This window comes from Natator depressus, chromosome 1, assembly GCF_965152275.1.
Source record: "Natator depressus isolate rNatDep1 chromosome 1, rNatDep2.hap1, whole genome shotgun sequence".
Taxonomy (NCBI): Eukaryota; Metazoa; Chordata; order Testudines; family Cheloniidae; genus Natator; species Natator depressus.
Genome location: NC_134234.1, coordinates 277,481,233 through 277,503,750, shown reverse-complemented (window position 1 = coordinate 277,503,750; position 22,518 = coordinate 277,481,233). Strand labels below are relative to the sequence as shown.

At 43.8% G+C, this 22,518-nt stretch overlaps 1 protein-coding gene across 12 annotated transcripts in view; it reads left to right on the top strand.

The window, feature by feature from the left end:
* The window catches only part of NAV3 (neuron navigator 3), a 757,820-nt gene that overhangs the window by 648,545 nt on the left and 86,757 nt on the right, over nt 1–22,518 (top strand). For all 12 annotated transcript variants that reach the window (XM_074941992.1, XM_074941993.1, XM_074941999.1 and 9 more), the window contains one exon: nt 15,303–15,441. In XM_074941992.1, the coding sequence (XP_074798093.1) occupies nt 15,303–15,441 (139 nt within the window). The remainder of the gene's footprint in view (nt 1–15,302; nt 15,442–22,518) is intronic.

Sequence of the window (22,518 nt, the reverse complement as noted above, 5' to 3'; positions counted from 1 at the left end):
TAGCAGATTCAGTCCCCTGAATGTCCTGAGATCCATATGGGGAAACCTCCACAGAGCAAGGGTATGCGCAATGGAAGCCCACTGTTTCCACATAACTTCCCAAAGTTAAACCATTCCTCTGACTTTCAAGTTGTCATTTTTGTGGTTACCTCCAAACTCTGTGGTAGCTGTGCTGACTCAGAGAGGAATTTACTATGGGTTCCTCCAGTAGCAACTGCTTAGGGGATTTCTGACTGGTCTTGAGAGGAGTATGTGATGGAGAGCTGGTTCTCCCCCTCCACAGCCCCTACTGTGGTTCACCAGTCATGGAGCCTTTACTGACGGAACTTCCACAGTATCATGGGGCAGGATGCATGGGAGCCTGCTTCCCCCTCCTCAGGTTTAGCCCTACTCTAGCACACTTAGTCACTCTGTGCACTGCATTTTGTGGGGCAACAAATTCCAGCTCTTTCCCACAAACCAGGCCACAGCTTGTACACTTAAGTACTACCTATACCAAAGATGAAACTACATTAAAACTGCTGTCTTAAGTACAGTTGTTGCTGGTAGGGTCATAGAATGGATGACATGACCATCATGATTTAATAGTTTTTATTGTATTAGCATAGTAATATATGGCTTTAGTGATAATACAGTTTAATCAGTTATGAGAAAGAAAAATAAATCCCTGTCCATACTTATCAGCAAAATTGGGCTTGAAAACTGTTAGCAACAACTGTACTTAAACAGTTTATGAATGTGGAAGAAAGAATATGTATGGGGGAAAAGATTACCAGCAGACTGAGACTTTGCCTTCTGGTAAATGCCTTTGTCTTGGTGACAGCTGAAAAGTAATTATCCAGCTGGGGTTCTCCTCTGAACATTTAGTACTAGGACCTATAGGTTTACTTGGTTTTTTATATATTTTCAAACAAGTTTGAGTAAAACATTTTGATTATTCCAATACCACACTTTGAATCAAATGGGAGACTGACAGTTTACAAAAGAGAATGTCAAGGTTGTGAATGTCACAAACCAAAGATTTTTGGTTTTAGTGTGATTTCTCTTAAATGGGCCGTTTATGTTCACTTATACTGTGTGGTTCTGTTTCCTGGTTTGTTTGCTGGGTGGGAGCTGACGATGTCAGAAATTATTTTGATTGCTAATACAGCAACCAAGTAACAAGGTAACAAGTAAGGTTGCTTTACATCTCTTTTGTATTTGCCCAAGAACTTTAGGAGTTGTCATTTATTTACATGAATTCAACTGGTGCTAATTAACTTGTCTGTATGTGTGTTTGAAAAAAATTAAATGCATTCTTGGATCCAAACAGTGTCTTATAAAGCATAACAAAGAGCAGCAGGGAGCTAATTCCATCAAGAGCTTCATTTCCACGGTTTATGATGATAGTGTCAACATGTCGTGATGGAATTATTTCCTTGCATCTTACTTCAGCCCATACATCATTTTCTATGGGCTATTTGAAATTTAATTAAAAATGGATGCTGTTTATCCGCTTCATACACCACCAAGAATCGCATGTTCCTATGAACAATATATCTTTTTTTGTTTGATATCTATTATTTCATTTTGACTAACACCTGCCTTAGCAGTTCATTATACATAGTTTTTTCCTTTTGATTTTTGCCTTATTCTTATTCCATATCTAGGACTAGCTGATGACCCGCTAATATATCTATAATATTTTATTAACAGTTGTATACAGAGACAAGTAGAAGCAAAAGGGACTCTGAATCTCATTCAGCTCTTGAGCTGTTTCTATTCAGATTTCACAAAATATATAAAATTAACAACTGAAAAACAATTAAATATTTTATGGATCAAATTGGAAAACCAAATTATTTTCTCCTGGTGCTAAGTACAGATTATTTCTGACAGCATCTATAAAGCCTTGGGAAGAAGAAAAAAGGACTATGTCGACTCTGAAAAATGTACTATACTACTATTTGTGGACTAGAAATAATTTCTTCAGTAGGGTTGGAGCTTCCTAAACAAGCGGTTGGTTTCCTTAAATATGAAAGAAAATGACTCCCAAAATGGTGAGAAACAAAAGCATCTCTGCATATTTATAGCTATTTTTTTCTTAGTTGTAAACAATTTTCCTGTGAAAATGCTGAATAAATCTATTTTGAAATATACATGACATAGTTTTCTATCAATGACCCTGAAGTAATACAGAATTTACACTTCTGTGGTTGCCTTGTGAAAGGACTGACAGGTGAGGAATGCATTGCACTTGCAGAGCAAAGGGAGGTGAAGTATGACTCTAGCTGGATATGTTTTCATTTAGCTCTGAGGGGAGAATAGCTATAGCAAAATTTATAACCCATGTAAATTTTTGGCTGGATTCTTACTTTGATTCTCACAGTCTGTGGTTTGAAACAACGTATTGATTTTATGTACTTAGTGCCATCTTTAATCTGTCTGTTAAGGGTCATTGTCGCTGTTATATAAATAATGAGCTGCAGTGCCCAGAGTAGAAGATTTAACATTGATTAATAGATGATGGATTGAACTTGGAAGGAGAGAGTTTGCCAGTTGATATATTGGGACATAAGGAGGGGTGTTGCTTTGAGTAAAACAGTCCAATTATTTTCTTATCTTTTCTCTTTAATGAGCTGGGAAATCATTTCTGCTTTCACAAGTCTGTTCAGGGATTAGCTAGAATATCTATATTCAAGGCTAAATCCTGCCCTTGCTCTCCTGGTTTATGCTGGGAGCAGAGGCAGCAAAGGATCAGCACAGTGCAAAGCTCAGGGCAGCAGCCTGGACTGCACCGCAGAGCTCACTTTACTGGTGCTCTCTCTAAAGGAGCACCATGCACCTCCGGTTAGAGTACACTGTACAGTGCTAGTCTAGAGGCTGAGAGATGCATCATACTCCTTAACCAATAGACCATGGAACTGTTAAGGAAACTGGCATTCTTCCCTATTGCTGCCTTGCTCAGGGGGGGCAAAAAGACTCCCTGCACCTTCTTCCAGCGCCAGCTCACACATACAGCATAGGGCAGGCTTTGGCACAGTGTGGCGACATCAGTAACATGGGGCTAGCTTGTGATACCTTTACACTGCATGTAGCAGCTTACTTCACAAGTAGTCATACTGACTTCAGTGGCACTATTCGTGGCATTAAGGTACTATCCAGAGGGTGAAGGGGGCATTACAATCTTGCCCATAGTAAGGAAATCGCAATCTGCTAGCAGTTATTAAGCACACATAAAAATATGCATCTACATCACCAAGAATAAGCCCAGTTGTAGGGTGTTTCCTACCAGCACTCTTCTGCTTAATTCCTGCAATGGACCAAACACTAGCTGCATGGTCAGACATCATACTGTTTTCAAAACTAGATGCCACAGCAGGTTTCTTACAAGTGCCTCAATAAGGTCCAAGTTGTAGCTTGACCTATGCAGCCATTCAGGTACATAAGTGGGAATAAAACTCCATGCCTCCTACATGGCCTCCCCACATCTCCTCTGCAGTCACAGAAGGGAAAATTTTAGCTTCCCCTCTCACCCCCAGTGCCAAGGGCTAGTAGCAAGTTACTACTCCAAAGGGAAGGAAATACGCCTTTCTGACATTCCCATTGTCATTCTTGCTGGTAACAACCCTGTAAGAGAACTGCCTAGTGGGCACAACATATGGATATGGGAGAATCCAAACTAAACACATTTCCAACAATCTTCACTTGCTTTGCTCAGTATCTGTTAAACTTTCCAGAAATGGTGGGTGGTCTTTTAAGCATTTCTAAATCGCTTGTCGCCATGGTGTCAGGGCACCAACAATAGCATCTACTGGAAATTTTTGTAGCTTGGGAGAGTGATCTCATAGCACCAGATGGCAGACTGAAGAGCAGTTGCCTACATATCAAGACACCTCCGTGAAAGAGAATGTTATGTTTAGCCTTGGCAGGATTTGATTTGATAGATGTCAGTAAACGTCAATTGCAGCTGACACACTGAAATCAACATTTAAAATTATCAAGCACTAACAGTCAGCGGGACTGCAGCCTCTCCCCCCCTCCCTCCCTTGGGCCTTCAGGGATCCAGAATCACCAGCTCTGCAGCCCCACTGTCATGGACCTGCTCCCTCATGCCCATAGCAGAAGAGCTATGTATGGCTCCCTGCACTGCCGCAGGGCAGGTGACACCAATCCCTGCAGGCCTAAGGTGTGGGGAAGGCTGTGGTCCTGACAGGGCAAAGCTGGGATCCCTGGGCAGGGCTGCGAGGCAGAGGACAAGTTCTCTGACAAGGGAGAGGCCACCCTGCTGCTGAACGGTTCCTACCTAGGGACAGAGCCGTTCAGCAGTGGGACAGCTCGTCATCCTCCTTGCATTCGTGTCCCAGCGTCTCTGCTGTTCCAGGAATGCAGCCTTCTCCATACCTTACACCTGCAGGATAGGGTGTCACCGGCTCTGCAGGAGTTCAGGGCGTCTTCTGTAGCCCTGTTGTTCCGGACCCACACTCTCATTCGCTGGGAGTGCTGAGGGTCTCTGCTTTGCCCCACCAGGACCGCAGCCTTACAGCGCTCTGCAGCAGACTGCAAGCTGCCCCGCACCTTGTGCCCAGTCTCTTGGGCCCCCTGCAACTCTGCGGTCAGTGCTACCCTAACCCTAATTCCTACCCAGCCCCTTAATTTTCAGCAATTATAAAAATAGTTAAAAATATAACCAAATCTCTAAGTAAAATCAATTAATCATCAAAATTATAAAAATGAAATCTGCCAAACCTAATTATGCTCAAATTTAAAACAGGCCTTACCAGTGAGTTTGGTTTATGTCTCTGTTAATACATGCTCGATGTGTCACTGTAAAACAGATCATAAACACTTAAGGCCAGATCCTGGCCCCCACATTGGCAGCACAAAGCAGATAGAAATATGGCTGATCTGGCCCCACTTGAGGATTCCTCCTACGTGGTGGGATCCTAAGATGGCATAGGACTTAATGTGACTTCCCACCCCCATTTTGGTTGTGCCAAGCATAACTCAAATAAAGTGCAGGATTTGAGTCTAAGTGCTGTTATTGAGGTTAGAAGTCTTTGATGAAAATCATAGACTTATAGACTTAAAGCCAGAAGGGACCATCATGATCATCTACTTTCACCCCTTGCAGACCCCAATCCTCTGGCTGAGTCATGATTTAAAGACTTCAAGTTACAGAGATTCCACCATTTACACTAGTTTAAACGTGCAAGTGACCCATGTCCCATGCTGCACAGGAAGGGGAAAACTTCCCAGGGTCTCTGCCAATCTGACTGGGGGAAAATTCTTTCCTGACCCCAAATATGGTGATCAGTTAGACCCTGAGAATTTGAGCAAGACCCACCAGCTAGACACCTGGGAAAGAATTCTCTGAAGTAACTCAGAGCTCTCCCCATCTAGTGCCCCATCACCAGCCCTTGGAGATATTTGTTGCTAGTAGCTGCAGATCAGCTACATGCCATTGTAGGTAGTCTCATCATACCATCCCCTCCATAAACTTATCAAGCTCAGTCTTGAAGCTAGTTAGGTTTTTGCCCGCACTGCTCCTCTTGTAAGACTGTCCCAGAACTTCACTCCTCTGATGGTTAGAAACCTTTGTCTAATTTCAAGCCTAAACTTGTTGATGACTAGTTTATATTCCTTTGTTCTTGAGTTCACATTGGCACTTAAATAACTCTTCTTCCTCCCTGGTATTTCTCCCTCTGGTGTAGTTATAGAGAACAATCATATCTCCTCTCTGCCTTCTTTTGGTTAGGCTAAACAAGACAAGCTCTTTAAGTCTCTTCTGTAAGGTAGGTTTTCCATTCCTCTGATCATCCTAGTAGCCCTTCTCTGCACTTCTTCCAGTGTGAATTCATCTTTCTTAAACATGGGATACCAGAATTGCACAGAGTATTCCAGCTGAGATCTCACCAGTGCCTTGTATAATGGTACTAACACTTCCCTGTCTCTACTTGAAATCCCTCACCTGATTCATGCACAGCACAATTATGTTGATGGACAACGTATTGTTTTTCCTCTAAAACTGAATATATCCTAAGAAAGACAACTTATGGGCCAAGTACAATGATCAAATAGAAGGGGACTGAATCGGCTGCCTTATCAGTGGGAAGTGATGCTAAAAGCAATGTTTAGGAAGAAATGTCACCATCTGAAACTAGTGAGGTTCGTGCCCCTTGTATAGATTTCAGTAGAGCAGTATAGCAGATTCAGGATAGCATGTGATCCACCATTAATAAAAATATTCTTTTCTTCAACATGATATTGACAACAGTCTATCAGAAAGAGACTGATCAGTTTAATAGAACACAGAGCTATTTTGCTTTCTCTAGCTGGGTTAGGGTGTCAATGTACTTGTTGCTCATTTCCTCAAATTTCTTGAGTCAATGGAGACCTAGTTTAATATCCCCGTATTAGATTCACAGCTTTGCCAGAAAGCATAAAGGGACTTTTTTTTTGCTTTCATCATGAAACTGCCTGCATGAAATCAAGATTGAACAAAGGAAAAATGAGACTTGCAAGAAATGCATCAAACTGTGACAAAGCGGGGAGTTGGATTCACCAGAGTAACCTTCCAACAGACCCTATAGCACACTGACTGGACTGTAGTTGCCTTTATATGGCTGATGGTCTGCTTTTCATTTGAAGCTTTAGGGCACTCTGGCTTGAGATGCTTTCAAAAATTAATGAAATACACCAGGGTGGAGACAGATTCCAAGCAATAGTGCAGTGACCAGTAGGGTTACCTGCACTGAGCTAGCAAATTCAGGGCCTTATATAAGCTCATATAAATAAAGGCTGGGGAACGGAAGGAACAATTACTATATCCATTGCGTCCTACAGTGTTGCCTGACAGACCTTGACCGCAAGTAGTGACATTTTCTGTAAAAGGACATTATAGACGTTGATTATTTTTTAGGAATGCATTGAGCTAGCAAAACTTATCAGCACCACATCCACTCATCATACAGAAGCTAAAATCAGTCTGTACAAAACATGGGTTCCTGAAGTCCTTGTTACTAACTGAAGTCCTTAAATTACATTCAGTGTTAATACTTATTATTTATTGAGTGTCAAAACTGTATTCAACAATGTGCAGGACACAGAGGACGTATTTTCTGGTCTGTAATTTTCTGCCATTACCTCCATCACTGACACACAGAAATTGCACATGTCTGCAGGTGTTAACTGCATAGGGTTTAGTCAAGTGTTGTCTGGCTTGTTTAATAGCCTTTGTGCCAGAGCTCTGGCAAAGGGAACTTTGTTCCCCTGCTATGTTGAGCAATGTCTGATCCCTTATCAAATATTTTAGTGAAAACACTTTTGTGTATATGCTTAAAAATAGCTTTTTGTGACCATTAGTACAAGTCAATCTCAGTCATTTGGATGTTCATGGAAAACAAACACAAAAGTAGCATCAGCACATCTGACTGTAAATTATTTTTAAATTTGAGACAGTACATGTAGGAAAAATGTTTATAAATTCATCCAGCTCTGCAGTCTAACCGTATACGCACGTATACACATGTTGACTTCAGACACCTCACTATTAGCCCACAATATTTCCAGAACAACTGGGAGCTAGTCAGGTCAATTAGAACCATAAAAAGATTACTATACCAAGATCTGTCCACTGTTCAAGCACTGGTGAAACAAGGAGAAGAGTGATATTGAAAGCTAACTAATGGACATGTAACTGGTATAGAGAGCAAGTTTTTCATTCATAGAATTCATGGAATGTCTTCTGTGTTCAGGCAGTTGGCGCTTTTCATATAGCATTTGGATTTATGAAGTATTAATAGGCTGCCTTCTGTAATAAGAGGAGACAATTCAGAAGTGATGGTCTCCACTTAAGTAGAAGGGGTATTTTTGGCTTCAAAACTGGCAGGATTTGTTAGGCAAGGAGTAACTAGAATTCTCTTTTAGCCATCTGAAATAATCTGTTAGGCACATCTAACTTATGAAACAAGAACTGAATTGTTCTGAAACAAAAGGAGAAACATTAGGAAAATTAGTGCACAGAAGTGTCTTTACCCAGCTTTCAAGGAACATGGGAAATAAGCTTTTGGATGGAGCTTATAACCTAGTGAGTATGACTGAAACCTTGGAATAATTCTCAGAACTGGAAGGTAAGTATAGATAAATATTCACACACACACACACGCACAAAACCCCACAGGTATGTTAAAAGGCCATTATTAAGGGTGCAAAGTCTAGCACTGAAAAGTTAGGAAATGCCATAATTAAGGTTTCCAGTGCAACTTTAATTCTGCCCCTTTGTGCATATGCATTATGATAGTTATTATTTACATGATCACATAATTTTTTTTTCACAGGACCCTTGTCCCATTCAGTGCACAGAATGAAGGGTACTATGAACTATTAGATATTTCATTTTCTCCATGTTGTTCAGTGTGTGTCACTAGGCCTTATTTACTATACACTTTTCAAATCCTACTCTGAAGACTGAGTTTCCTCATTGGATTTTCTATAATGCTCATCACTATAGTATCTCAGTGTGTCACAAATATTAATGAATTTATTTCCACAACTGCCCTATAAGATGAAGGGTGGTGTTATTCCCATTTTACAGATGGAGACTAAAGGCAGAGCGAGAGTAAGGTCAAAAGCATCTGCTAATATTGAGTGCCCAATTTGAGACCCAGCCCCAAACATTGGTGGAGATGGGCCCCCAGGCCCTGAATATTCCCAAAGTACAGGCACCATGGGCCCATATAACTCGCCGTCCCTGTCCAGTTCTGAAGGGCAGCATTCAACTGCTGAAAGCATCCTTTTTTTCCTGCAGTACCCTGCCTCTTTCACTACCTGCCTTCCAACTTATGCAATAAATGAAGGAGAGGTTCATAAAACAGTGTCCTTTACAATAAAATCCCAATTCATCACCACCTCTATTCCATCCAGTGCATTGAATGAGGCAGTGGTAGTTGTGAAAAAATGTAATTAAAGACTGTGGCATAGTTATGATTATGTAATTAAAGACTATATCACAATGCATATGTGCAAGGGGGCAAATTAAGGTTACACAGGCAACCTTAATTCTGGCATTTGCTAATTTTTGAGTGCTTGACTTTGCAACCTTAGTAATGTTCTTTTAACATAGTTATTTTGTGTGTAATTGTCTAGTTTTTTTCTAAAAAGCAAATGGGGGGAAAAAACAAGAAAAAAACACATTGGTAATCAGCAGGGTTGGAACCTTTAGTTCCTCTACACAGACTTCAGCCACTTGAGTTAACAGAGTAACTGATAGCAGTAGTATTTTGTTATCTTCTATGTGGACCAACAGTAAAGAGGGATGAGACACATTGTGCTATTGGGTTTCACAGGTATTTGCAGACAGCAGAAAAATGGGGGCAACTCTGAAATCTTGGGTTCCATTCCAGGCTCTAAAGAGGATTGTGCTCTAGGGGGGCACACTCTTCTAACCATTCCCCAGAAGCATGTCCCCTCTACCCTGTCCCTGTCTCTTCCCCGTCTCTGTCTCTTCCCCATTCCTGGCGCCTCACCCCTGCCTCATTCTCCTCATCTAGCCAATCACAGTCTCCTTGCCCAGTAAGACTGAATCTCACCCTCCAGACTCCCAGTCCCAGACTGCTGGCCCACAGCTCCTTATCCACTTTCTTTGCCCAGCCAGTCCCAATTCCCCCCTTCTGGCTCCTCATCAGAACTCTCTCTCCCTGACTCTGGCCTCAAGTCACACACCTCCCCATCTGTTTCGCATCACTGCTGGCTTCAAGTCCCAATTCTCCATTTTCTGGCTTTTCATCAAATGTCAATGTTCCCCCATCCCTTGTTACCCTGATGGGCCATATGCCGAAGGGTGCCGACCCCGGTTTATCATTTGGCTATATTTTATGAGGACAGAAAAAGGCACATCCCTTATACAAAGGCCATCCCCTTGCCAAAAGTCAAGTTTCCTTCTCCAAAGCATGGGAGTGGAAGAAATTTTCAAAAAGGTCGCCACAGTTTTTTAATATGGACAAAACACTATTTTCCCCAAGTCTCATTGTAAGAAACAGCTGAACGGTCTTGGCTAAAGTTTAAAAAAAAAATCAGCCTGAGATAGACATCTGGCTTGAAAAATTTCAGTCCAAACAATTATAGTTTTGGCAAAGTTACAAGCAACTGAAAACACGATCTTATATGGGAAGTATCAGGCAACCTTAGTAATAGATAGTGCTACCAACCACCTTTATGATTATGCAGGAGAGATAGAAAGGAAAAAATAGATTAAAGACTTATACAATATGTCAGAAGCCTCTAAAATGCTCCTGAGTTTGACAGTGAACAGTGTATTGAAGGATAAAAGGAATTAGGACCAGAAGTTACTGTGTGTATCTGCTGCCAATCACCAGGAATAGACGAGAGGTAGAAGGAAATATCCTTGGACCAGTTCTCAAGGCTGTATGACCCTGAGAACTTTCTACAGGATAATACACTCATCACAGTCTTTAGTCAAACGTTTGCTTGATAATAGCTACAGCTAAACATTTACCATCAATGAGAGTCCTAAATTACATACAGGACAACTTAATTATCCAGAAATGAGATAACCTAAGCCTTAGAGAAGCCATACTAGATCTATTTCCTACTGATAGGGAGGTAATGTCTGAGAATCTGAAATAACAATGGTAGTATTATAATAAGAGAAGTGATGCAGTTACATGAACATTGTAAAAGTAGTCTGGACAGTGCGCTAAAATGCACTCAAGAGAACAATCTTCCACTACCAGGAAGAATAACGTACATTACCTACTTTGTAGGGTGTTTCCATCTTTAATATTTCTGAATCTGCTGTATGATGCAAAGCATTGCATCTTTCAACATAATTAGCTTAATGGACTATCCTCAGCAGAATTTCAGAGGGAAAGAAGGCTGAGGACACTTCTGTGTGTGCTTCTAGTTCAACTTCAGCATACTGTGAATAACCAGACTTGAAGAGATTCCAAAGGAAAGATGCTGAAAAAACCCAGAACCAACAAATAACTACGATGGTATGAGTGGAACAAAAATAAAATAAAATAATTGGGACTGAGCATAGGCAGAAATTGTGTTCAAGAGCTCCTAAACATTTGGAAGACTTCTGACCACCTGAGATTAGAGAAATATTCCAGCCATATGTAGTGAAAACTCTGAAAGGTCAGTAGAGTAGATGTCAAGCATTTCTCTGCATATCTTCTAAGGCCGCCAGAAGTGCTTCCAGAGCTTACCAAAACACTGAGTGAGTCTTCGTGACAAGTGTGAAACATCACCGAGAAGCCATAGGAGAGTGAAAACATGATCTGAAAGATTAATTCCGCCAAGGCACTTGAGCTTCAGAATACAGAGACTGTCTGTATGTAGATTTTGTGAACATGCTTCAGTTACGTAGTTTTAAAACTGAGATAAATTAGAAGATTTGAACCTTCTTCCTGAAAGGTTTATGGTGACATCCTCAACTAAGGATTAAAGGTGTAAAGAAAAGAGAAAATTGGAGTTAAAGATTGAAAAAATATTGTTGCAAGTTGTCCAGCTCTGAGAAATGCTCTAAGACAGGTTTAATAAAATGGGTGTGTTTTGTTCTTAGTATTTTATACTCAAACATGGTGCCTGTGACAGCATACAACACATCAATATCACATCCTGCTTCTGATTGTATTTGCCAGGGCATACTGTCTTTGATAATATCTAACTATAATTAAAGGTATTTCCAGTTATTATGCTTGACAGTACTGCAAACAGTATATACCTAGGTTACAAGTAGTATTTGAATAATGGCTTTTATAGGCTGTGAAGCTCCCTATCTGTCACATTAGACAATGCTAAAAGGGTGAAAAGGCAGTAGATATAAATGATTAGTGGAAACAAATAGAAGTCCTAGTAAGGCATGTGTAAAAGAGTCTCTCTGGGGCACCTCTCTAGCTGGATTGGGGCCCCTTGCCATGCTCCGTTACCACCACAGGCTCGGCCCAGTCCAGGCCCAAGCCTTTTAGTTCTCGCAGTGGGCCCTGCCTTTACAGGCCGTCTTGCTTTGTTCACAGGTGGGGAACAGCAAAAGTTCAAATTCAACAGAGAACAAGCCCCTTTTGCGATCAACAAAAAGAGACAAGGTCAGTGGCACCCCCTAACTTCAGGGGTGCCTGCATAGCAGCTTTACTGCAGTCCTTCTGGACAGGTAGCTAAAGGAGTCTCCCCCTGGTGGGCAGGACCGGCTCCAGCTTTTTTGCCGCCCCAAGCGGCGAAGGAAAAAAAACAAACAATTGAGCTGCCACCGAAGAGGAAGAGAGGGAATGAAGGACTTGCCGCCGAAGACCCGGACATGCCTCCCCAACTTTCTATTGGCCGCCCCGGGCACCTGCTTCCTTCGCTGGTGCGTGGAGCCAGCCCTGCTGCTGGGGTTGCCCCTGGTTTCACAGACTCTTCACAGAGCTGGGGAAGTCTCTGGCATTGGGTTCCTTCTGCTGCTTCAAGAGCCACAGCCTTCTCAGCACTTCCCCTTATGGACAGCAGCTTCCTTCTTTTAAAGTGGTCCGGTCTCCTTTAGTACACCTTTAGAGCCTCCTTCACCCCTTCCCTGTCAATGTGGGGTTTATGCAGCATGTTTTTAGAATCAATCAGATATAAAACTGCATTCTTAAATCGTGTTTACTGTCTATGACATGGCAATGGTGCAGAAGCTCTATTTATTTGTAGCCCTTACACTGAATACCAGAGAGTGCAGTATTGTAGTCTGCCCTCACCCGTCTGAAATAAGTTTCTTTTGCCACTGAAGTCATGTACTAAATTGAGTCTCTACCGCTGCAGTATTCAAAGTAACGGTCTCTGAGGCTGCTAGGATACCGGCCAGTGCACTGAACTTTCTGATCTCCTCAACATCTAGATTATTTGTAGCTGCTACTGTCACATTCCAAAGCCTTCCATGTAGTAATGAATATGTGGGTTTAACCCTCTGTAGACGCACATGTACAACAAGGATTGCCAGATTTTTCCATTGTTTTCCCTGTTCTAATACTAGCAATACTATAGATTCCCAGTGTCTAGCTTTATTCAACCTGTTAATAGGAGCTCCAGTTTTTAATATATTTGGATGCAAAGTGTAGGACTTACAGAATCTGCCTTTTACAACTCTGGGAGTCTATAGGCCCCGACATAATAACGTCGCTAGGGCTTATTTGATATGAATCGAATTTCAGTATTAAACGTTAAAAGTGATAGACTGAATTTTTCACACTCACTGGACTGGCTGGCTCCTATATTAAAGAATAAAACTGCTGAGGGAATGATCCAGACCTGGATTAATAAGGGAACTGCAGGCCAGGATGGAAGTTTGTTGGCTGAACTCTGCAGAGAGGCTATCATATTGCCTGTCTAGTACTACTACTCTCTCATTTATGGAGGCATACAAAACATAACTTTATGTCCTTTTCTTGGTAGCATGATACTAGCAGTTGTATGAAATAGTTTATTTGGAATTCAGGTAGTAGCAGGCACCACTTTTGTCTGTTCTGTGGCAGTTTTATACTTGCTGACATTCACCTGGAAGATCTGAATTTCTCCTAATCTCCTTAACTCCCCAATTCTGCCCTGTGTGAGTTTTTCCCCATAGGATGTAAAACTCAGGATCAGATTGTAACACTACAGAGAGATACTCAAGTGGAGTAGCGGCCAGGAAATGCTGCAAGATTCCGTTGAGGGGAGTGGTCAGTTGAGGGGAGTGGTTCCTCCTCCTCCGGGTCTGTGGGCAGCCAATCTGCCCCACTACGTCTCTGGGGGTCGCCTGATGTGGGGAATCAGGGGGGTGACAGGAGACATGAGCTCTGGCCTGTGGTCAGGGCCGAACAATAAACACAGTTATGGAGCCCCTGCCTCGGGGCGGGGCAGCAAAGAGTCTCATGCTCCAGCCTGTACTCAGGCAGGGCAGCAAACAGTCAATCAGCCTAGGCTCTGGTTCAGAGCGGGGCAGTAAACAAAGTCACCAAGCTCCAACTCTCACTCAGGTGGGGCTGCAGGCAGTTAATGAGCCCAGGTGCTGGTTCAGAGCCTGGCAGGAAACAAAGTCACTCAGCTCCAACACGCTGACTGACCCTCTGCCAGCTTTGCAGCCAGACAGGGGTCTACTACCCCGGGCCACTTCCACACTCCCTCTCCACTGCTGGTCCAGTGAGGTAAGGTGATCAGCGGGTGCCTCAGTTGCCAGCAAAAGCTCTGTCGGGGTTGGGCCAGCCGGCGGTCCGGACCAGTCATCTGTCTCCTGCGGGGTCAGGTCGTCCTGGTGTCCGGGTGGTCTGGGCCAGTCATCTGCACTCTGCGGGCCTGCAGCCACCTCCCAGCACGAGTGCTCAGGGGATGCATGTATCCCCTCCAGTGGCTGGGCCCCTACTGAGCTTCCGGGTCCCGAATTTATACTTCCACCCCGTCCCTTGGCTCCTGGGGGGTGGAGCTAGGGGGTAGGGCTCCGCCCACGAGGGGGTGGAGCCACCCTCTTCCTCTGTGTCTGGGGAGGGCCAGTCCAGCTCACTACAGTTCCCCTCACTGAGTTTCCTCTGAATTCTTCTGTAAGGAAGTTGGAGATGGAGTTTTTCTAACTCCTTGTACCCCAGCCCCTCCAGGTTAAAAATAGGGCTTGCATGAGAATATGTACATGATCTTGCCATAGAGCTGTCATAGCCCTCTTCCATACCCGCTTCCCAGATCTCCTGAAGCAGAAAGGACAATAGCAACAATAGTTTGTGTTTCTATGAAATGTATAACTTCTGTTCTCTAAGTAACCAGCTCCAGTGAATGTTTGATCAAAGAATCTTGCTCTGATGACACAGCACCCACCAGACAAAGGCTGAGACAAGAAAACAGAGCTATTGGAATTATTGGCTGCCTAACTGACAGTTGATTAGGCTGGAGAAGAGATATTTCCTTTATTTTTCTGTAGGCTGGAAATCCATAGGGTACTTCAAGCTGTTAATAATGCTTTGGCTACCAATACAGGTAGCTTTAATGGATTTCCCTGCCAGTGTACTGAATGCGATTGCAATGAAGCATGAAACAACCTCTTTTAATGACTTAGACTAGTGCTTGCCCAGAGCTGATATTACATTTTTAAAGACGTCCTGGTCTTTCACTAATTGAACAGCTACTAGTACACATTTGAAAATGCGTGATTAATTAGAAATGTCTGAAAACTAATGCGTATTGTACATTAGCAAATATTACTTAATGTTCATTGTGTAAACCTCATGCAAAAAAGGTACTATAGAGACTATTATTTTGAGGACATTTCCTGTCCATTGGCTTTGAGTGGGTAAATAGATATCCTTCTTTTTCCACAGCTGGGATGACAGCAGCTCAGTTAGTAGTGGCCTCAGTGACACTCTTGATAACCTCAGCACGGATGACCTGAACACCACCTCATCTGTCAGCTCTTATTCCAATATTACTGCTTCTTCAAGAAAAAATGCTCACACTCAGGTAAGTAGCTTTTCATTGTTGCCTCTTACCATACCCTTTCAAGTGCATAGTACACCAGCAGGGTTGGGTTAACCCATAGGCTAATAAAGCTATAGCCTTAGGACCTCCTATTTTTAGGCCCTACTGGTCAGGCAGGGGGCGCATCCGGGCCGGGTGAGGTGGGGGAGTGAGCTTACTCACGCAGGCCTGCTGGAGCGCTCCAGCCAGCAGGAAAGGCAAAGCAGCCCCCTGTGGCTTGGAAGGAGCTCTGCTGGCACCCTGCTGCTTCCGCTCCCTCCCGTCTGTGTCTCCCCGTGTGGCAGGAACACACTGCCAGGTATCCGGTTAACACTGGTGACCAAACACTAAAAATCTGGTTACCATGGGAATCCATGCCAGCCACGGGTGTGGTCTGAGCAGGCTTTGTTCCCCCCCCCCGCCCCCATCCCACACCCCCAATTTCTCCGGAGCTCTGCTTAGCTGTCACGGAAGGAAGAAGCTCCCTCTGTCCCTCTCCTTGGCTGAGGCTGGCAGGCAGCTCCAGGACGCTGCCTGCTGGGTCCTAGTGCCCATCTTCATCATCTATTTGTGCTGGATCCTGTTTCTGGACAACTGGTGAGTGCCTGTGGTGGGGGGGGAGCAGGGCAAGGAGGTGGCGGGGGGGGAAGAGGCAGTACCAGAGCGGTAAGGTGGGAAGCTCGCACAGAACCTGCACACGCTCTATCAGCTCCAGCCAGAACTATCACCCCTCCCATGTATAAGGAACGAATTCCCACACATTTGTAGGGAAAACAAAACAAAACCTCCCATTCTGGATACCAGTACTTTACATATTACAGTACCTTTCATCGAGGGGCTTCAGATTTATGATGCACTGTGTTCAATACTGTATTGAACTGTACTAAAAATCAAAGAAATCCAATTTTTTTTGTTGATGTATTTTTCTGTACTGGGATGCACAGGCAACCAAGTTCTTTCCTTATGCTCAGCCTAGTTCCAGAAGCCAACACATCTTTGTACTTTTAAGGGGTTGCAAAAGCACTGGAGGAAGCTCAACACACAATGTTGTCGGTTTCTCCCTCCCCTCTCCCTCAAGGATTTTAAATCCACTTCTTAGCAGGCTATGATAGAAGGACTGGCTGAATAGGCTAAAGGCAGGTTCTGTCCATTTGCTGGTTCTCTAGTAGTTCAATCCATCATACAAGTACCTCACCTTTGATTTCTTTTGGGTTTCATTCCAAAAACGTAAAGCTAAATAAAGCTGAAGTTAGTCCTCATTTTTCTGCCCCAACTCAAACCAGCTTCTTTCCCAAGTGGAAAATGTTGAGTAAGCATGGAATGTATATAGTTCGAGAAGGGAATGAGAACACAGGCCAATTCCTGCTGACAGTTATACCTGTGTAGCCTTATTGACTTTCGGGAGAACAGATTTTTGCACAAGAATAGATTTTAGTCCCTTCTGCTTTTCACACCTGGTATAAGCAGAATCTCATTCACCTTCCTCCCCTAAACTCTGAGCACTTTAAGGGAAAAAAATAAGCAAGGTCTGCTTGATTTACACATGCAAACAAAACAGGAAGCTCTCCCTTCATTCTACACCAGCCTTAAACAAACACCAGATCTGATGTAACAAGGGTGTCACTACAGCAACCTTGGTTCGACTGTTCTTTTGAAAGCTCCTTAATGGTTCTTTTAAGATGCTGATTTTCAATTAAGTATTTTTGTTCAAGGGGGGCAGAGAACACAACAGGGAATAGCTCTGTTTTGTCAACTCCTAGTCATTCAGAAGCTGAAAGGCATTAGATTAAGATTGTTTAATGTTTGTACATTGATTTTGAAGAGCTAACATAGTACAGAAGTGCTAAATGTTATGACTGGGCAACCATCTAAAGATCTGTGTCACTTCTAGTTGTAACCTTACAGAAAGCTTGAAACAAACAAATGCAAACCGTAGGGGGCTGGTGCACACAGAAGTCATGCTTAAAAAACCTCATGTCAGAGCTGCTGATCACACATTCTAGACTAGATAATACTTAGTCCTGCCATGAGTGCAGGGGACCGGACTAGATGACCTCTCAAGGTCCCTTCCAGTCCTATGATTCTATTCCATGATTCCAATTGTGGAAGAGCTTGGTGACAGAATGGCCTGATGTGGTGAATCACTGGGGATTAACTATACAAACTGTATCATCCCACAAATAATATTTGGGTTCAATGTGAAAACAGTAATTCATTGTCCTCAGCCAGTGCAACACTGGGAGGCAGCTTTCAGAGCAAGACAGCCTAAAATACAATGCCATCCAATGTAATTTTCCCACTACTACTTCCTCTGCTCCAGTGGATTTTACACCTGAGTGGTTTTCTTGTACATAATAAAAGCTGGCTGCCTCTCAGACTGCAGTCAGAGTGAGATGGGATATGTGGTGTAGAATCCATAGCTTGGGGAAAATACCTGCAGAGCTTGGCTTTGCACTGCGCCATGTGGAGAGCTGAGGGTAGAAGCACAAGGTTGGAAGAGGTGAGCAGGATGGGGAATGTTGCAGTGTTCATCCTCGTACAGACAAGCACTCCACTACCTAGGAGGAAGGAGGCCTAAGAGAAGGATAGCGTAGCATCCCTCGTGCTACCTCTTACTCAGAAGTATCTGTTTGATGAACTGAGTGTAGCGATGTGGGGCTGACTGCAAGTTGCCTTGGCCTGTTGTTACAGAATGGTTCGGGGAGAGCTAGTAGTGAACTGGCTTTGGACTGCCGGGCTGGCTTGCAGCCACTCAACTGGACAAACAAGTAAAGAGATAAGGAGGGCCTGAGCGTGTTAAGTGTGGGAATAGAAAACAGTAGTGTTTCCTGCCAGAGCCTGCTTGTGGAGGTACATGCCCCCCTTTAGAAAGAGATGATAAAAAACAGCTATGCAAATTGCTTTAGACAAACAGTCTCAGCTGAGGACCCTGGCCTTGTGGGTGCCCAGGAATTCCCCATGCTGGAGCAGCGCCTGCTACAAGCCCTCAAGGACAAGGCTGGAGGGTCTGGGACTGTCCGTAGCAGAAGGGGCATAAGCATTGATTCTTGCTTGCTTGCTTGCTTGGTTGCTGGAAAGCACGTATCTAGTAAGGTGTAAAGGCTGGGAATCTTATTGTACTTTGGCAATAAAACCAGTTATACTTATGCACCTGGTGTGGCTTCATTGAGTGTATCAGAGCCCCGCCCCTTTGGCCTGACAGGTGAGAGTAGAATACATTTGTTAATTTTACATAAATAAATATGTATGTAGAGAAATGTTTGATGACTTCATAATTTCTTTTGCAATATGTAATTCATACTTAGGCCCTTCCTTCCCATTAGGCTTAGGCCCCTCAGAACCTTAATCCGGCCCTGTCTACCAGGAGAGGTGTATTTAAACACAATACATACAAAGTGTATAGCATACTAGAAAAAATATCTTCAGTGGTAGTACATCCAAAACAAATGACATGATGAATATTGGACGTGGTTTTCTATTTTATTTATTTTCAAGAAACATTGCATTCTAGTAAACACAGAATGTGATGTAGTTGAATCTGGAATATATGGAGTTCTACTCACTGCATCTTACTCTGTTACAAATGGTACAATTTAAATTAATCCTATTTTCATCTGTCATGACATGTAACGTATCAGGGAAGGAAATTGTAGACTTTATAGTCATAGGGAAATTATTTCCCTTTTCCCTCCATAGGGAGAAAGGAACTGGCAGAAGGAGACTGTTCTCCTGTCTCCTCCATGGGGAGAGGTGAGCCAAGGGCGGGAGGTGAGAGCTTTTGTCTTCCCCACTCCCCTCCAGGAAGAGAGGGGGACCTTTGAGAATGTCAGGGACATGTCCTGGTAGACAGGGCCGGATTAAGGTTCTGAGGGGCCTAAGTCTAATGGGAGGGAAGGGCCTAAGTATGAATTACATACTTCTCTCCCCTGATCCAGACCTCCTGGGACAGCTACTCAACACTCCTGCTCTGTTCTTGTGAGTGGGGTTTCAGTGCTTCTTCTGGGTTCCCCTAGCACAAGAGACTGAGATCTTCCAGAATAAGGGCTCTAGTGGGCTGCTGCTCCTGGTCAAGCCAGGGCACACCTGTGGCGAACAGTTGCTTCAATTCCTGCCTGTATGGTGGTGTAGAACACCAGAGGCAGCTTTCTGCTCTTGGAGTGATAAAGCAGCACTAGTACCACAGTTGATAACTTTCACGTGGTAAATAAGCACCCTGACTTTCACAATGAGCCAAAAATCAGGCTAACCCCATTTCAAAACAAGGCCAAACAAGTCAATCCCTAAGAACCCCAACAGTCTGTGACTAGATCCCCCGGTGGGCAGTCTGGGACTGTGGTGGGCCTGCTGTGCACCCCTGACTCTCTCCCTGCATGCTCCTGCTTGCCCCCTTCCCCGCCCCATTCTGGGAGCTGATCAAAAAAAGAAGCTACAAGCTAAACAAACAACAGGCTACAAGCCAAAAACTAGCCAACAAGCAACTCACAAGCCAATTAAGCCAAAACCAAGCCCAATTTCTGCATTTTTTTCTCAGGTTTGGCATGTCTGACTAATACTCTCCTGTCTAGTACTCATTCACAGTCTGGCCCAGGCCCCTCTTGAAGCCAGACCAAGACAACCTCCAGGCTTGTCATCCCCCAAGCTTGGCCTTGTTTGTGCAATTTTGTATTTATTTTTTTTATCCGTTTATTTCTTTCTAATTAAAAACATTTAAATAAGCTGCTGTCCCAAGGTCTGGACACCATTAAACAAGTAGAAATTCCACAGTATCAAAATATTGTGCTCATAAACATCAATCAGCAGAAAATAGGTAAAACCCCTTCCAGGAACACATGTCATTACCCCTCACATCTCCTCAAAGGCCCAAAAGAGTGTGCAGAAGGTTAACAACTGCAGGCTCTTGCAGCGCAAAGAGGAAAATGAGTCCCACAGTCAAGGGGCCTTCACAAAGAATGCACTGCCAGATGGCTCTTGTTTCTAGAGAGAGAGCTCAAGTTCGAGCTCCTCAGCTGATCACAACTAAAAGACCACATGGCACAGGTGTCTCAAGTAACCTGATCTCTGGGCTTTAAATGTCAACACTGGCACTGAATTCCACCCGGACCCACTCATAAGCAGCCAGTGCAGCTCAGTGTTTTGTGTTCTCAGCATGCTGCTTCACTTAATATGTTCTGAGCTAACTTCAGTTTCGTTGTGGTCTCTAGATGTAGCCCTACGTAGAGATGCATATGCTGCAGCTGGGAGCATGCTTCCCAGTGTAAGTAGGCAGATACACTCGCTCTGCTTGAGATAGTGCACTAAAAATAGCAGTGTAGACAGGGTAACACAGGTGGCAGCTTGGGCTGGCTGTCCAAGTACATACCCAGGTGGTCCAGGGAGGTTAGTAGTCAGGTGCCTCACCCGTGCTATTCCAGCTACACCGCTCTTTTTAGCTCTTTCGAGCAGAGCTAGTGCATGTCTGTCTACCCACACTGAGGAGTATGCTCCCAGCTGCAGTGTAGACATACCCTAAGCGCTCATCTTAGCGTAAGAAAATGCAACAAAGTCACATTGGGCATTGTTGCTACCTGAGCTACCAGTGGCAGGTCCAGAATAAGTCAGGCCTTTAAATTTCAGGCCTGTGGCACAAAAGGTGGTCAGACCCCCTCTATCGGTGTGCCAGCGTAATCATCTTCAGTTCTTCCAGTTGTTCTCTCCCAGCCTACCAGGGTTATCTCCATCTTCACAAGGCTGGGCTTCAGCCACTTAGGGATTGTCTACATTATGCTGCAGTGGAGATTTCAGGGTGTGAATTGTAGAGTGCACCAAAGTGTTCTGATCCAATTGCCCTGTGTGGACGCTGCCGGTGCAAATGTAAAGATACCTAGTTCATGTTAACATAGTCCTCTTTCAAACAGGCTATGTTCATATAGCTATTATGGCAGCTCTACGCCAGTTGGGGAACATCCCCTGGCAACAAAGAGATAGTGGGCTCCTTGCTGCAATCAATGTACGTGACTGGTGTAGCATAAATGGGCTGCAGCATAGGGAGGAAATTGGCCTGTTTTTTTAATAAAAGAGGATTATCAGTCACTTCATGGTGGCAAAAGTACTTTTAAGAAAAGGATTTTGTTTAGCATTTTTGCAGATGATGTAAAAAATGTATCTCTACATGTATTTAAAAGTTTGTCTTTGAGAAAAGCTCTTGGAATATTACAGTCTCAGTAACATCATCATCGACAAAAACTCTCTGCTGAAGAACCCAGCAGTATTTGTATGCATATTTGCTTGGATTCTTTTCCCATCTTCTTTGTACAAAATCTGTTTCCCTGCCAAAAGCATATGCAAGACTATGTTAGCATAGTCAAACATTGCATTTTTAATGCCGCAAATACCATACATTTCAATAGCAGCTAATTATTATTATATGCTGTCACAGGGTACTCACTCATTACAGGTGGCATCTCCTCTTGGCTGTTCTGGGAATTGGCTCCCTTACAGGTCTGACACCTTCCCTTGCAGTTTCTCAACCTGTTGTCCTTTCTCTCACTCTGTGGCCCCTCTGTCACTCCAGGAGCTACAGCTTCCTCTTCGTGACTCGGCCCTCCGTCCAGGTCACTTCATGGTTTCCCCTGCCAGGGTATAGAGTCTCACTGCACCCATTGTCCAGGCAATGCCACTCTGTCAGTGGTTGGTAGAGGAAAGCAGGCCAGCTCACTACTCCAGGTTGCAGCCCAGGCACCCTACAACATGCAGCCAATGTCTGCTCAGGGTCCAGCTTTGCTGCTTTCTCCCTGGACTGCTTCCTATTCCACTTCCCAGAGGTTTTCTCCTTCACCCTTCTCTTTTGTGGGTATGCCCTTTCCTCAGGGCCAGGCTGCCAGGATCCTACTCTTTCCCCGGCTCCCTACTTCCCTCTCTAATGCACAGAGTTTGGCTGGAGACTTCCTCACTGCCATGCCCTCTCTCTCTCTGTCTCTCTCTCTCTTTATGGTGAAACAGACTTGCCTATATAGTCTGTAGCTGTCACCAACTATAATTCCTCAGTACTTAACATTTTATAGCCTCTCGCTCTGCCCTGTGTCTTTCAAGTAATGTAACAGC